At 35.5% G+C, this 12,119-nt stretch overlaps 1 protein-coding gene across 5 annotated transcripts in view; it reads left to right on the top strand.

The window, feature by feature from the left end:
• Positions 1–12,119, top strand: part of NAALADL2 (N-acetylated alpha-linked acidic dipeptidase like 2) — a 1,434,969-nt gene that overhangs the window by 1,312,942 nt on the left and 109,908 nt on the right. For all 5 annotated transcript variants that reach the window (XM_082458958.1, XM_082458959.1, XM_082458957.1 and 2 more), the window contains one exon: positions 9,625–9,718. In XM_082458958.1, coding sequence (XP_082315084.1) covers positions 9,625–9,718 — 94 coding nt within the window. The remainder of the gene's footprint in view (positions 1–9,624; positions 9,719–12,119) is intronic.

Raw genomic sequence — 12,119 nt, forward strand, 5'->3', positions numbered from 1 at the left:
TCTTGTGTTTTTATCCATTCAGCCACTTTATGTTTTTTCTTTGCAGAATTTACTCAAATTACATTTAAAGTAATTATTGATAAGTATGGATTTACTCTTGACATTCTGTTCATTGTTTTCTGGCTCTTTTGTAATTCTTTTGTCCCTTTCTTATTCTTTTGCTCTCTTCCTTTGAGAATTGATTTTCTGTAGTGGTGTGCTCAGATTCTTTTCTTTTTATCTTTTGTGTGCCCATTATATGTTGTTACTTTGTGGTTAGCATTATGTTCATATAAAACATCTTATATTTATAACAGTCCATTTTAAGTTGATAATAACTTAGGTTCAAACATACCAATGTTCTATATTTTTACTCTCACATTCCTCCATTTTTTTCACACATACACACTATATTTTATTTTTACAAGAGATAAATAAACTGACACCAAGCATTATAAATGGATGACCACAACAAAAGCAACAATGATTGCAGTTACCAAACACGAAAGACACTAATACTATGTCATAATATTGACATTCAGTCCAGTAATCTTCCACTGTAACAGGTCCTTTACTTTGCATTGAAAATTGATTTGTATATTTTTTGCCTCTGAGTCCTTGTGGGATTTTTTTTTTATTATTCAAACAGAAAGTCACAAAAATTATAATCATACTCATCAGTTCACTCAGTCCCATGTAATTAATTTTTTTTTCATCTTGATCTTTTGTTACCATTTTTATGAATTCATCAGTTTTCCATTTGAGTTCTGAAAATGCTTATTCATTCAGTTCAGCAGTATAGTCAGTTACCAGAAACCTGTACTTGTCAGAGTCTTTTCTATGAATTCCTTAAAGGTGAAACCCTTTTATAGGAACATTTTTGCAAAAGCATCAGAGTATATCCAGAACTGTCTGTAAATGACAAAAGACTTAAAAATGACCATGGTTAAAGATTTGATGAAAGTTCATAATAATGCAATTGACAAAGAAATTTAGTTATTTCTGAGACATACATTTTAAAGTAATAACTAGAATTATGACTTATTATACAAGAACATATAAGATTATAGAAATTTCATGTAATGTCTGAAACATTTATATTAACATATTTCCATACAAACAAATAACCCAAAGAAAGTTTAGTATTAGTTCTTTTGTTTGTTTCTTTGTTTTTTTATACTGCAGGTACTTATTAGTCATCAATTTTATACACATCAGTGTATACATGTCAATCCCAATCGCCCAATTCAGCACACCACCATCCCCACCCCTCCGTGGTTTTCCCCCTTTGGTGTCCATACGTTTGTTCTCTACATCTGTGTCTCAACTTCTGTCCTGCAAACCGGTTCATCTGTACCATTTTTCTAGGTTCCACATACATGTGTTAATGTACGATATTTGTTTTTCGCTTTCTGACTTACGTCACTCTGTATGACAGTCTCTAGGTCCATCCACGTCTCAACAAATGATTCAATTTCGTTCCTTTTAATGGCTGAGTAATATTCCATTGTATATATGTACCACTTCTTCTTTATCCATTCATCCATTGATGGGCATTTAGGTTGCTTCCATGACCTGGCTATTTTAAATAGTGCTGCAATGAACATTGGGGTGCATGTGTCTTTTGGAGTTACGGTTTTCTCTGGGTATATGCACAGTAGTGGGATTGCTGGATCATATGGTAATTCTATTTTTAGTTTTCTAAGGAACCTCCATACTGTTCTCCCTAGTGGCCGTATCAATTTACATTCCCACCAACAGTGCAAGAGGGTTCCCTTTTCTCCACACCCACTCCAGCATTTGTTGTTTGTAGATTTTCTGATGATGCCCATTCTAACTGGTGTGAGGTGATACCTCATTGTAGTTTTGATTTGCATTTCTCTAATAAGTAGTGATGTTGAGCAGCTTTTCATGTGCTTCTTAGCCATCTGTATGTCTTCTTAGGAGAAATGTCTATTTAGGTCTTCTGCCCAGTTTTGGATTGGGTTGTTTGTTTTTTTAATATTGAGCTGCATGAGCTGTTTGTATATTTTGGAGATTAATCCTTTGTCCATTGATTTGTTTGCAAATATTTTCTCCCATTCTGAGGGTTGTCTTTTCGTCTTGTTCATGGTTTCCTTTGCTGTGCAAAAGCTTTGATGTTTCATTAGGTCCAATTTGTTTATTTTTGTTTTTATTTCCATTACTCTAGGAGGTGGATCAAAAAAGATCTTGCTGTGATTTATGTCAAAGAGTGTTCTTCCTATGATTTCCTCTAAGAGTTTCATAGTGTCCAGTCTAACATTTAGGTCTCGAATCCATTTTGAGTTTATTTTTGTGTATGGTGTTACAGAGTGTTCTAACTTCATTCTTTTACATGTAGCTGTCCAGTTTTCTCAGCACCACTTATTGAAGAGACTGTCTTTTCTCCATTGTATATCTTTGCCTCCTTTGTCATAGATTAGTTGACCATAGGTGTGTGGGTTTATTTCTGGGCTTTCTATCTTCTTCCATTGATCTGTGTTTCTGATTTTGTGCCAGTACCATATTTTCTTGATTACTGTAGCTTTGTAGTATAGTCTGAAGTCAGGGAGTCTGATTCCTCCAGCTCTGTTTTTTTTCCCTCAAGACTGCTTTGGCTATTCGGGGTCTTTTGTGTCTCCATACAAATTTTAAGATGATTTGTTCTAGTTCCATAAAAAATGCCATTGGTAACTTGATAAGGATTGCATTGAATCTGTAGATTGCTTTGGGTAGTATAGTCATTTTCACAATATTGATTCTTCCAATCCAAGAACATGATATATCTCTCCATCTGTTGGTATCATCTTTAATTTCTTTTAGCAGTGTCTTACAGTTTTCTGCATACAGGTCTTTTGTCTCCCTAGGTAGGTTTATTCCTAGGTATTTTATTCTTTTTGTTGCAATGGTAAATGAGAGTGTTTCCATAATTTCTCTTTCAGATTTTTCATCATTAGTGTATAGGAATGCCAGAGATTTCTGTGCATTAATTTTGTATCCTGCAACTTTACCAAATTCATTGATTAGCTCTAGTAGTTTTCTGGTGGCATTTTTAGGATTCTCTCTGCATAGTATCATGTCATCTGCAAACAGTGACAGTTTTACTTCTTCTTTTCCAATTTGTATTCCTTTTATTTCTTTTTCTTCTCTGATTGCCGTGGCGAGGACTTCCAAAAATATGTTGAATAATAGTGGTGAGAGTGGATATCCTTGTCTCATTCCTGATCTTAGAGGAAATGCTTTCAGTTTTTCACCATTGAGAATGATGTTTGATATGGGTTTGTTGTATATGGCCTTTATTATGTTGAGGAAGGTTCCCTCTATGCCCACTTTCTGGAGAGTTTTTATCATAAATGGGTGTTGAATTTTGTCAAAAGCTTTTTCTGCATCTATTGAGATGATCATATGGTTTTTCTTCTTCAATTTGTTAATATGGTGTATCACATTGATTGATTTGTGTATATTGAAGAATCCTTGAATCCCTGGGATAAATCCAACTTGATCATGGTGTATGATCCTTTTAAAGTGTTGTTGGATTCTGTTTACTAATATTTTGTTGAGGATTTTTGCATCTATTTTCATCAGTGATATTGGTCTGTAATTTTCTTTTTTGTAGTATCCTTGTCTGGTTTTGGTATCAGGGTGATGGTAGCCTCACACAATGAGTTTGGGAGTGTTCCTTCCTCTGCAATTTTTTGGAAGAGTTTGAGAAGGATGGATGTTAGCTGTTCTCTAAATGTTTAATAGAATTCACCTGTGAAGCCATCTGGTCCAGGGCTTTTGTTTCTTGGAAGATTTTTAATCACAGTTTCAATTTCATTACTTGTGATTGATCTGTTCATATTTTCTGTTTCTTCCTGGTTCAGTCTTGGAAGGTTATACCTTTCTAAAAATTTGTCCATTTCTTCCAGGTTGTCCATTTTATTGGCATAGAGTTTCTTGTAGTAGTCTCTTAGGATGCTTCGTATTTGTGTGGTGTCTGTTGTAACTTCTCATTTTTCATTTTTAATTTTATTGATTTGAGTCCTCTCACTCTTTTTCTTGATGAGTCTGGCTAATGGTTTATCAATTTTGTTTATCTTCTCAAAGAACCAGCTTTTCGTTTTATTCATCTTTGCTATTGTTTTCTTTGTTTCTATTTCATTTATTTCTGCTCTGATCTTTAAGATTTCTTTCCCTCTGCTAACTTTGGGTTTTGTTTGATCTTCTTTCTCTAGTTCCTTTAGGTGTAAGTTTTGATTGTTTACTTGAGATTTTTCTTGTTTCTTGAGGTAGCCTTGTATAGCTATAAACTTCCCTCTTAGAACTGCTTTGGCTGCATCCCATAGGTTTTGGATCATCATGTTTTCATTGTCATTTGTCCTTAGGTATTTTTTTATTTCCTCTTTGATTTCTTCAGTGATCTCTTGGTTGTTTAGTAACGTATTGTTTAGCCTCCATGTGTTCGTGTTTTTTACGTTTTTTTCCCTGTAATTCATTTCTAATCTCATAGCGTTGTGGTCAGAAAAGATGCTTGATATGATTTCAATTTTCTTAAAGTTACCGAGGCTTGATTTGTGACCCAAGATGTGATCTATCCTAGAGAATGTTCTGTGCACACTTGAGAAGAAAGTGTAATGTGCTGTTTTTGGATGGAATGTCCTATAAATATCAATTAAATCTATCTGGTCTGTTGTGTCATTTAAAGCTTCTGTTTCCTTATTTTCATTTTGGATGATCTGTCCATTGGTGTAAGTGAGGTGTTAAAGTCCCCCACTATTATTGTGTTACTGTCGATTTCCTCTTTTAGAGCAGTTAGCAGTTACCTTATGTATTGAGGTGCTCCTATGTTGGGTGCATATATATTTATAATTGTTATATCTTCTTCTTGGATTGATCCCTTGATCATTATGTAGTGTCCTTCCTTGTCTCTTGTAACATTCTTTATTTTAAAGTCTATTTTATCTGATATGAGTATAGCTACTCCAGCTTTCTTTTGATTTCCATTTGCCTGGAATATCTTTTTCCATCCCCTCACTTTCAGTCTGTATGTGTCCCTAGGTCTGAAGTGGGTCTCTTGTAGACAGCATATATATGGGTCTTGTTTTTGTATCCATTCAGCAAGCCTGTGTCTTTTGGTTGGAGCATTTAATCCATTCACGTTTAAGGTAATTATCAATATGTATGTTCCCATGACCATTTTCTTAATTGTTTTAGGTTTGTTTTTGTAGATCCTGTTCTTCTCTTGTGTTTCCCACTTAGAGAAGTTCCTTTAGCATTTGTTGTAGAGCTGATTTTGTGGTGCTGAATTCTCTTAGCTTTTGCTTGTGTGTAAAGCTTTTGATTTCTCCATCAAATCTGAATGAGATCCTTGCCGGGTAGAGTAATCTTGGTTGTAAGTTCTTTCCTTTCATCACTTTAAGTATATCATGCCACTCCCTTCTGGCTTGTAGAGTGTCTGCTGAGAAATCAGCTGTTAACCTTATGGGAGTTCCCTTGTATGTTATTTTTCGTTTTTCCCTTGCTGTTTTCAATAATTTTTCGTCTTTATTTTTTGCCAGTTTGATTACTATGTGTCTCAGTGTGTTTCTCCTTGGGTTTATCTTGTATGGGACTCGCTGCACTTCCTGGATTTGGGTGGCTGTTTCCTTTCCCATGTTAGGGAAGTTTTCGAGTATAATCTCTTCAAATATTTTCTCTGGTCCTTTCTCTCTTCTCCTTCTGGGACCCCTATAATGCGAATGTTGTTGCGTTTAATGTTGTCTCAGAGGTCTCTTGGGCTGTCTTCATTTCTTTTCATTCTTTTTTATTTTTTCTGTTCTGTAGCAGTGAATTCCACCATTCTGTCTTCCAGGTCACTTATCCGTTCTTCTGCCTCAGGTATTCTGCTATTTATTCCTTCTAGTGTAGTTTTCATTTCCATTATTGTATTGTTCATCTCTGTTTGTTTGTTCTTTAATTCTTCTAGGTCTTTTTTAAACATTTCTTGCATCTTCTCGATCTTTGCATCCATTCTTTTTCGAGGTTCTGGAACATCTTCATTATCATTATTCTGAAATCTTTTTCTGGAAGGTTGCCTATCTCCACTTCATTTAGTTGTTTTTCTGGGGTTTCATCTTATTCCTTCATCTGGTACATAGTTCTCTGACTTTTCATTTTGTCTTTCTTTCTGTGAATGTGGTTTTTGTTCCACAGGCTGCAGGATTGTAGTTCTTCTTGCTTCTGCTGTCTGCCCTCTGGTGTATGAGGCTATCTAAGAGGCTTATGCAAGTTTCCTGATGGGAGGGACTGGTGGTGGGTAGAACTGACTGTTGCCCTGGTGAGCAGAGCTCAGTAAAACTTTAATCCACTTGACTGTTGATGGGTGGGGCTGGTTTCCCTCCCTGTTGGTTGTTTTGCCTGAGGCAATCCATCTCTGGAGCCTACCTGGGCTCTTTGGTGGGGCTCATGACAGACTCTGGGAGGGCTCACGCCTAGGAGTACTTCCCAGAACTTCTACTGCCAGTGTCCTTGTCCCCTCGGTGAGCCATAGTGCCCCCCCTCGCCTCTGCAGTAGACCCTCCTACACTAGCAGGTAGGTCTGGTTCAGTCTCCCCTGGGGTCACTGCTCCTTCCCCTGGGTCCTGATGTGCACACTACTTTGTGTGTCCCTCCGAGAGTGGAGTTTCTGTTTCCCCCAGTCCTGTCGAAGTCCTGTAATCAATTCCCACTAGGCTTCAAAATCTGATTCTCTAGGAATTCCTCCTCCCGTTGCCAGACCCCCAGGTTGGGAAACCTGACGTGGGGCTCAGAACCTTCACTCCAGTGGGTGGACTTCTGTGGTATAAGTGTTCTCCAGTCTGTGAGTCAACCACCCAGCAGTTATGCGATTTGATTTTACTGTGATTGCGCCCCTCCTACCTTCTCATTGTGGCTTCTCCTTTGTCTTTGCATGTGGGGTTTCTTTTTTGGTGAGTTCCAGTGTCTTCCTCTTGATGATTGTCCAGCAGCTAGTCGTGATTCTGGTGTTCTCACAAGAGGGAGTGAGAGCACGTCCTTCTACTCCACCATCTTGGTTGAAGAGCACATTCCTCCACTTTTTGTTTTCGATTCAAGTTTATCTTTTATCTTTCAGGGAAAGGCTGGGAGATGGGCATTTTCCTCTGTACTGAGCTATAGGTAGAGAACCAAAGTGAGTCCTCTTGAGTCCATTAGGAACTGTTTCTTTGTTGGCTGTAGTGTTGTATATCTTGTGGACACAGCCCTGTTGGCTTTCAGGGCTAGATGTTTTGGGGATTTGTCCCTTGGGTGGAAGTCTTAAAAGTTGGGGTACTAGATGTTGGGTCTAAACCCTTCTCTCCTAAAGAAGAAATTGGGAGTTGGGAGTTCCTTCCCTATTGTATGTCACTGTGATGGGGTGGGTTTTATGGCAAGAGTGTGTCTCAGCCTCTCTTATTCATTTCAATGTGGGTTTTTTGTTGTTCCTCCAACGTGTAGGAGTCACTCAGCTGGTTTCTGGATTTTTTTTCATAGGGAATTGTTTCATGTACAGCTGTAGATTCAATGTATCTATGGGAGGAGGTGAATTTAGGAACTTCCTATGTTGCCATCTTGGACCACAACCCAGTAAGGTTTATACTCAATGTTTTCAATACAGGATTAATTCCACCACTATCTGCCTGTAGGCTTGGCAAGATAATTAAATGAGATAATGAAATGAGTATAAAGCATTTTGAAAAGAATGGGGCCTTACATAAATATAAGGGAAAGTTACTTTGGCATGCCTGAATAAGAGTGAATTCCAGAATGGGCAAGAAGAGTACGCAGTATGGCTCATCTCTTCTCACTGCATGGCAAGGCATATACAAATCTCCCCCTTGCTTATGAAGCTGCAAATAAAGCTGATTTACTTGAAACATTCTATTGTGGGCCAGGTGCCTTAGAAGTCCCAGTATTTGTTGCCAGCTTCTTTTTGAGACATAGCAAGGTGGCTGGCTTATATTCCAGTTTTTCTAGCTGCCAAATGACTCAGAAAACCAAAACAAAACAACTTTCTTCAGCAACACACAGAGAAGTTGCCTTTCTCCTCCCTCCCCGTTCTTTCATTTTAATCTTTTGTAATGTGTAGTTTCCAGATTCCAAAAGTGTAAACGAAACATGTCTGTTTTATAGTTTCTATTCTCCAGGGCAAATTGGAAAAAGAAACCATAATGCCTCTTAATCTTCTTTAAACCTTCCTTTTACAAATAATTTATTTCCAAATATTGCTGTTCTTTGCATGATTCGCTTGGGGTGGAGTGGGATAGAAACAGGATTCATATCAACATATTGTATACAATGCTTTTTTCCTAAAGTACAGCATAATCAAAGTAGATTGTTTCGCAGGATTTTTGTGATCATATGATGGGGATAAAACGCTGCAAAAGTACCTTAGACATTTGGGGAGAAGTGGTTGTTACATTTGGGAGAAAAATACCTCAAAGAAATAAAAGGATCTCAGAGGAGTTTCCTTTTCCTACTCCTAAGAAATGCATTTCCTCAAGCATGTAGAAGAAGAACCAAATTGAATTGTACTTTCATCATGATATAAATTGTGCAAACAACTGGGAAATATAACTTTTAAATATTAAATGGAATTTGACCCTTGTTGAATATGTAGATTTGCATATTTAACATCACATTTTCCTTGTAAGTTATTTCTTTTATGTGTTCTTTACCATCTCAAGTTAGTGTGCTAATTTCCCCTGTGTAGTTTCACGAGACAATGTTTTCATTCACTAACAACATTTCATAGTGCATTAATAACATCAACACAGCCAGATTTCCCTGTGTGCCAGCTTCAGTGTTATAAGAGATGTAGGGACATTTGTTAAGCCCAGGTAAATATTAAATATCACTTGGGGATGCGGGGAGTAACAATGTCATTTGCCGCCAGCCCTAAGTTCCTTTGAGATGTATAAAAATGCATATGACTTGTTCAGTCTATTAAGCAGATGCTAGTTCAGCTATAGTGCATATGCTGGTTTTCAGACACAGTTTTGGAGTGCAGTGGTGGAGACATATGCATGTGTGAAAATTCCAGGTGTGAGTTTGGGGGCTGCCATTTAAATTTTTATATTTTTTGAATTTAATTTAAACATTGATCTCCAAGATATATAAATGGTATTAAATTTTGGAAAGCTGATTACAAATATAGCAAAGCATGAAGGAAAATAGTATGTGGATTTTAAAGGATTTTTTAAATTAAATTATATCTTACATGAAATAAATTGATCATTAATTTTGTCTGGAATTTTACTTGGTCCAATAATCAGCTATTGATTTGCAGTTGTCCCTGATTGTTTTATCATGTGACATTCTGAACTGTTTTATAAGGAATTGTTTTAAAGTTTACATATTACAACTCCTTCAACTAGGGAAGCTATTTCTTAATATTTTAGCCCAAAAGGAAGAAAATATTATATTTCCTTATACTATTCTGAGACATGAAAAATATACTGAGGATTTTTTTTTCTTTACAGGAAAACAAAATTTTAAAAAGTTTTAAAAGAAAAAGAGATTTTATAAAAATAAATTTTCCCTCTGTGTTTTTTTACTCTAGATAAGTGTATAAAAGTGTATGAAATCATGGAAAACAAACAAAAACCCTTAATATTAAATGCTAGTGTTTTTTTCTTTTTCTTTCAGCTCTCAGGAGAAGTGATTTTACAAATTGCCAACGAACCAGTTCTGCCCTTTAATGCTCTCGATATAGCTTTAGAAGTTCAAAACAGCCTTAAAGGTAATTTTTCTTTGAATTATAGTAATTTTAGCAAATGAATAATTGTTCAACTAATTGTGAACAAGGGATAGATAAAGTCATCCACTATCTTACTAGCTATGGCAATGTAGCACTTCCCTTCCTATAGAGGACAATCATGAGAAGGGCTTAGAAGAATGTGGGCTACGATGTCAACAAGAATGAGGTATACCTAATATTCAGTTATTTGAAACGAGACTGGCCCAGAAGTTTGTCCTTTGGGATTGGTTTCCATGAAGTATGGGCTGGGTCCATTTGACTGAAGTGTTGGCTCATCCTAGGTTAAGGATGACAAGGAGGAAACCAGGAAATTATTTCCACAGTTTCTATTTAAGTTCTTTCCTGTTTGAATATCTCTCTCTCTACAGAATTCTAACACCACCTAATAATTATCTTTATTTTCCCTTTATCTATATACAAATCTTTCACCTAAATTTCTAGTCTGTCACCATTCACCAAACACAAAGGGCAGTATTGTAATTAACAAAATGCACCCTCCTTCTCCTCTTTGAGCCACACATCTTACTATCAGATCATTTGTAGACATGTATTTCTCAATATAAAAGCCAATATTTTCACTATAGAACTTAAGCAGTAATTCTTGGAAAATGGATCACTCTAAAGAGCCAAATATTTCTAGTACCTGAAACTTTATTACTTTTATTTTTAAATTTTGACTACCTGGATTGATTCTTAATCCAGAGACTACTACAAAACAATATTTTTCTCCCTCAGTGATTCATATTACTTTTATTATAGTGGCTGTGTAAAACCATGACCTTGGGTGCAACTGAGCTGTTTAGGTCTATTTTGCACCCATACTAAATGGCCTCATATTGCTCTGCTTTTGGTATATTTAAGCTAGTCTCTAGTTTTTCTACTTTTGTCAAGCTTCTTCTTTTTATTGTCATGAGTGTCACTTTCTGTAGCAGTTACTCTGTTCTCCACTTACAATTTTCTATTTCTAGAATATTTCTTAGAAACTGAGTAACCAAGTATATGGTATTTTACAAAATAAGAACAATATAGGCATAAATAAAGGGTTAAAGACTCCTGTGAATAATATATTTTTTGCAAGGATTTCTTTTAAGCAACTATTTTATTTTTTCTGTAGACTGTTGTGCTTTTCTTTAGTTCTCATTTTTTCACTTTAAAAATTCAGTTGCTACTGCATATTATACTTAAAACTTTCAAAGAACAAAAAGAGGAGACTATTATTTGTATTACATAAAGATTTGTCCATCTATAAAGAATAATTCTCATACATAGAAAGGAGCCTCAAGTAGTATACTGTGAAATAGAAACATTGTACAGTAGAATTATAAATGATTTACAAGTTGCTTTTCTGAGTCCAAATCTACATAAATGTTTAATACCATTGTAATAAAGATATGAAGAGATTTTTTTTTTGTTTTGTTTAGATATTCACCAAGCATTTATTAAGCACCTGTAACTTGCAAGGTGCTGTGTTATGTGCCCAATGGCAAGTCTTACAGACACTGACTCTGCTCTTGGACTTGAAGTATACCAGGGAAATAAATTTTAGTGACTGATATTACAAAAGAATAAACACTTAGTATTGTAGAAGTAAATAACAGGGAGTAACAACAAACTTCTTGTTATCCTTTGCTAATTAAATCAGCTGTAAAACATTATATTCTTATGCAAGTTTTTACACATATGCCAGGAAGGAAGAAGAGATATTTTAAAAATTAAACAAAGCCAGCAAAACCAAAAGCAATAACAATACTGTCATTTTAAATTCCAAATTCTATTTTCTTTTTAAATAATTGGGTTTATTTTTTGAATCCATAAGTAATATTATAGCATTATCATTCCTATATGAGCATTTTAAGTAATGTAGGCTACTTCTGAAGGTCAGAAAAAAGTCCTAAAGGGTCATTGTTAGAATTATATAATTACTCTGTTCCTTTGTGGGTAGTTAGGAATCCCTTTGAAAATACGAAGAAAAGTATGGTCTCTCTCCTCAGAAAATTACACTTGTACAAAAAGCTTTGCATATAACCCCCATAGACTTTACACGATCTCTTGAACCCATTTATTAATTCATTTAACAAACATTGAGCACCTACTGTATGCCTGGTACACTTATATGACCAAAAAAACAAAAACATAAAACCCAGCCACTAAATAAACAAATAAAACAAAATTAAAATCTCTTCTCCTGAGAAACACACATGCATGGTAGAACAAAATTTGCATAAGTCAAAGCAATTTTTAAGTTAGCTTTATGCTCAAACTGTTCCCTAATATCAATCACTTTGGAGTAAATTTGCATTTTCAAAATAAGTGTTAAAGAGCAGAACTGACTGTGGTTGTATCCAGAGTACAGAGGAGAGATTTGGTGTGGGAATATAAATTT

This window comes from Balaenoptera physalus (genome assembly GCF_965194825.1).
Source record: "Balaenoptera physalus genome assembly, chromosome: 4".
Lineage (NCBI taxonomy): Eukaryota > Metazoa > Chordata > Mammalia > Artiodactyla > Balaenopteridae > Balaenoptera > Balaenoptera physalus.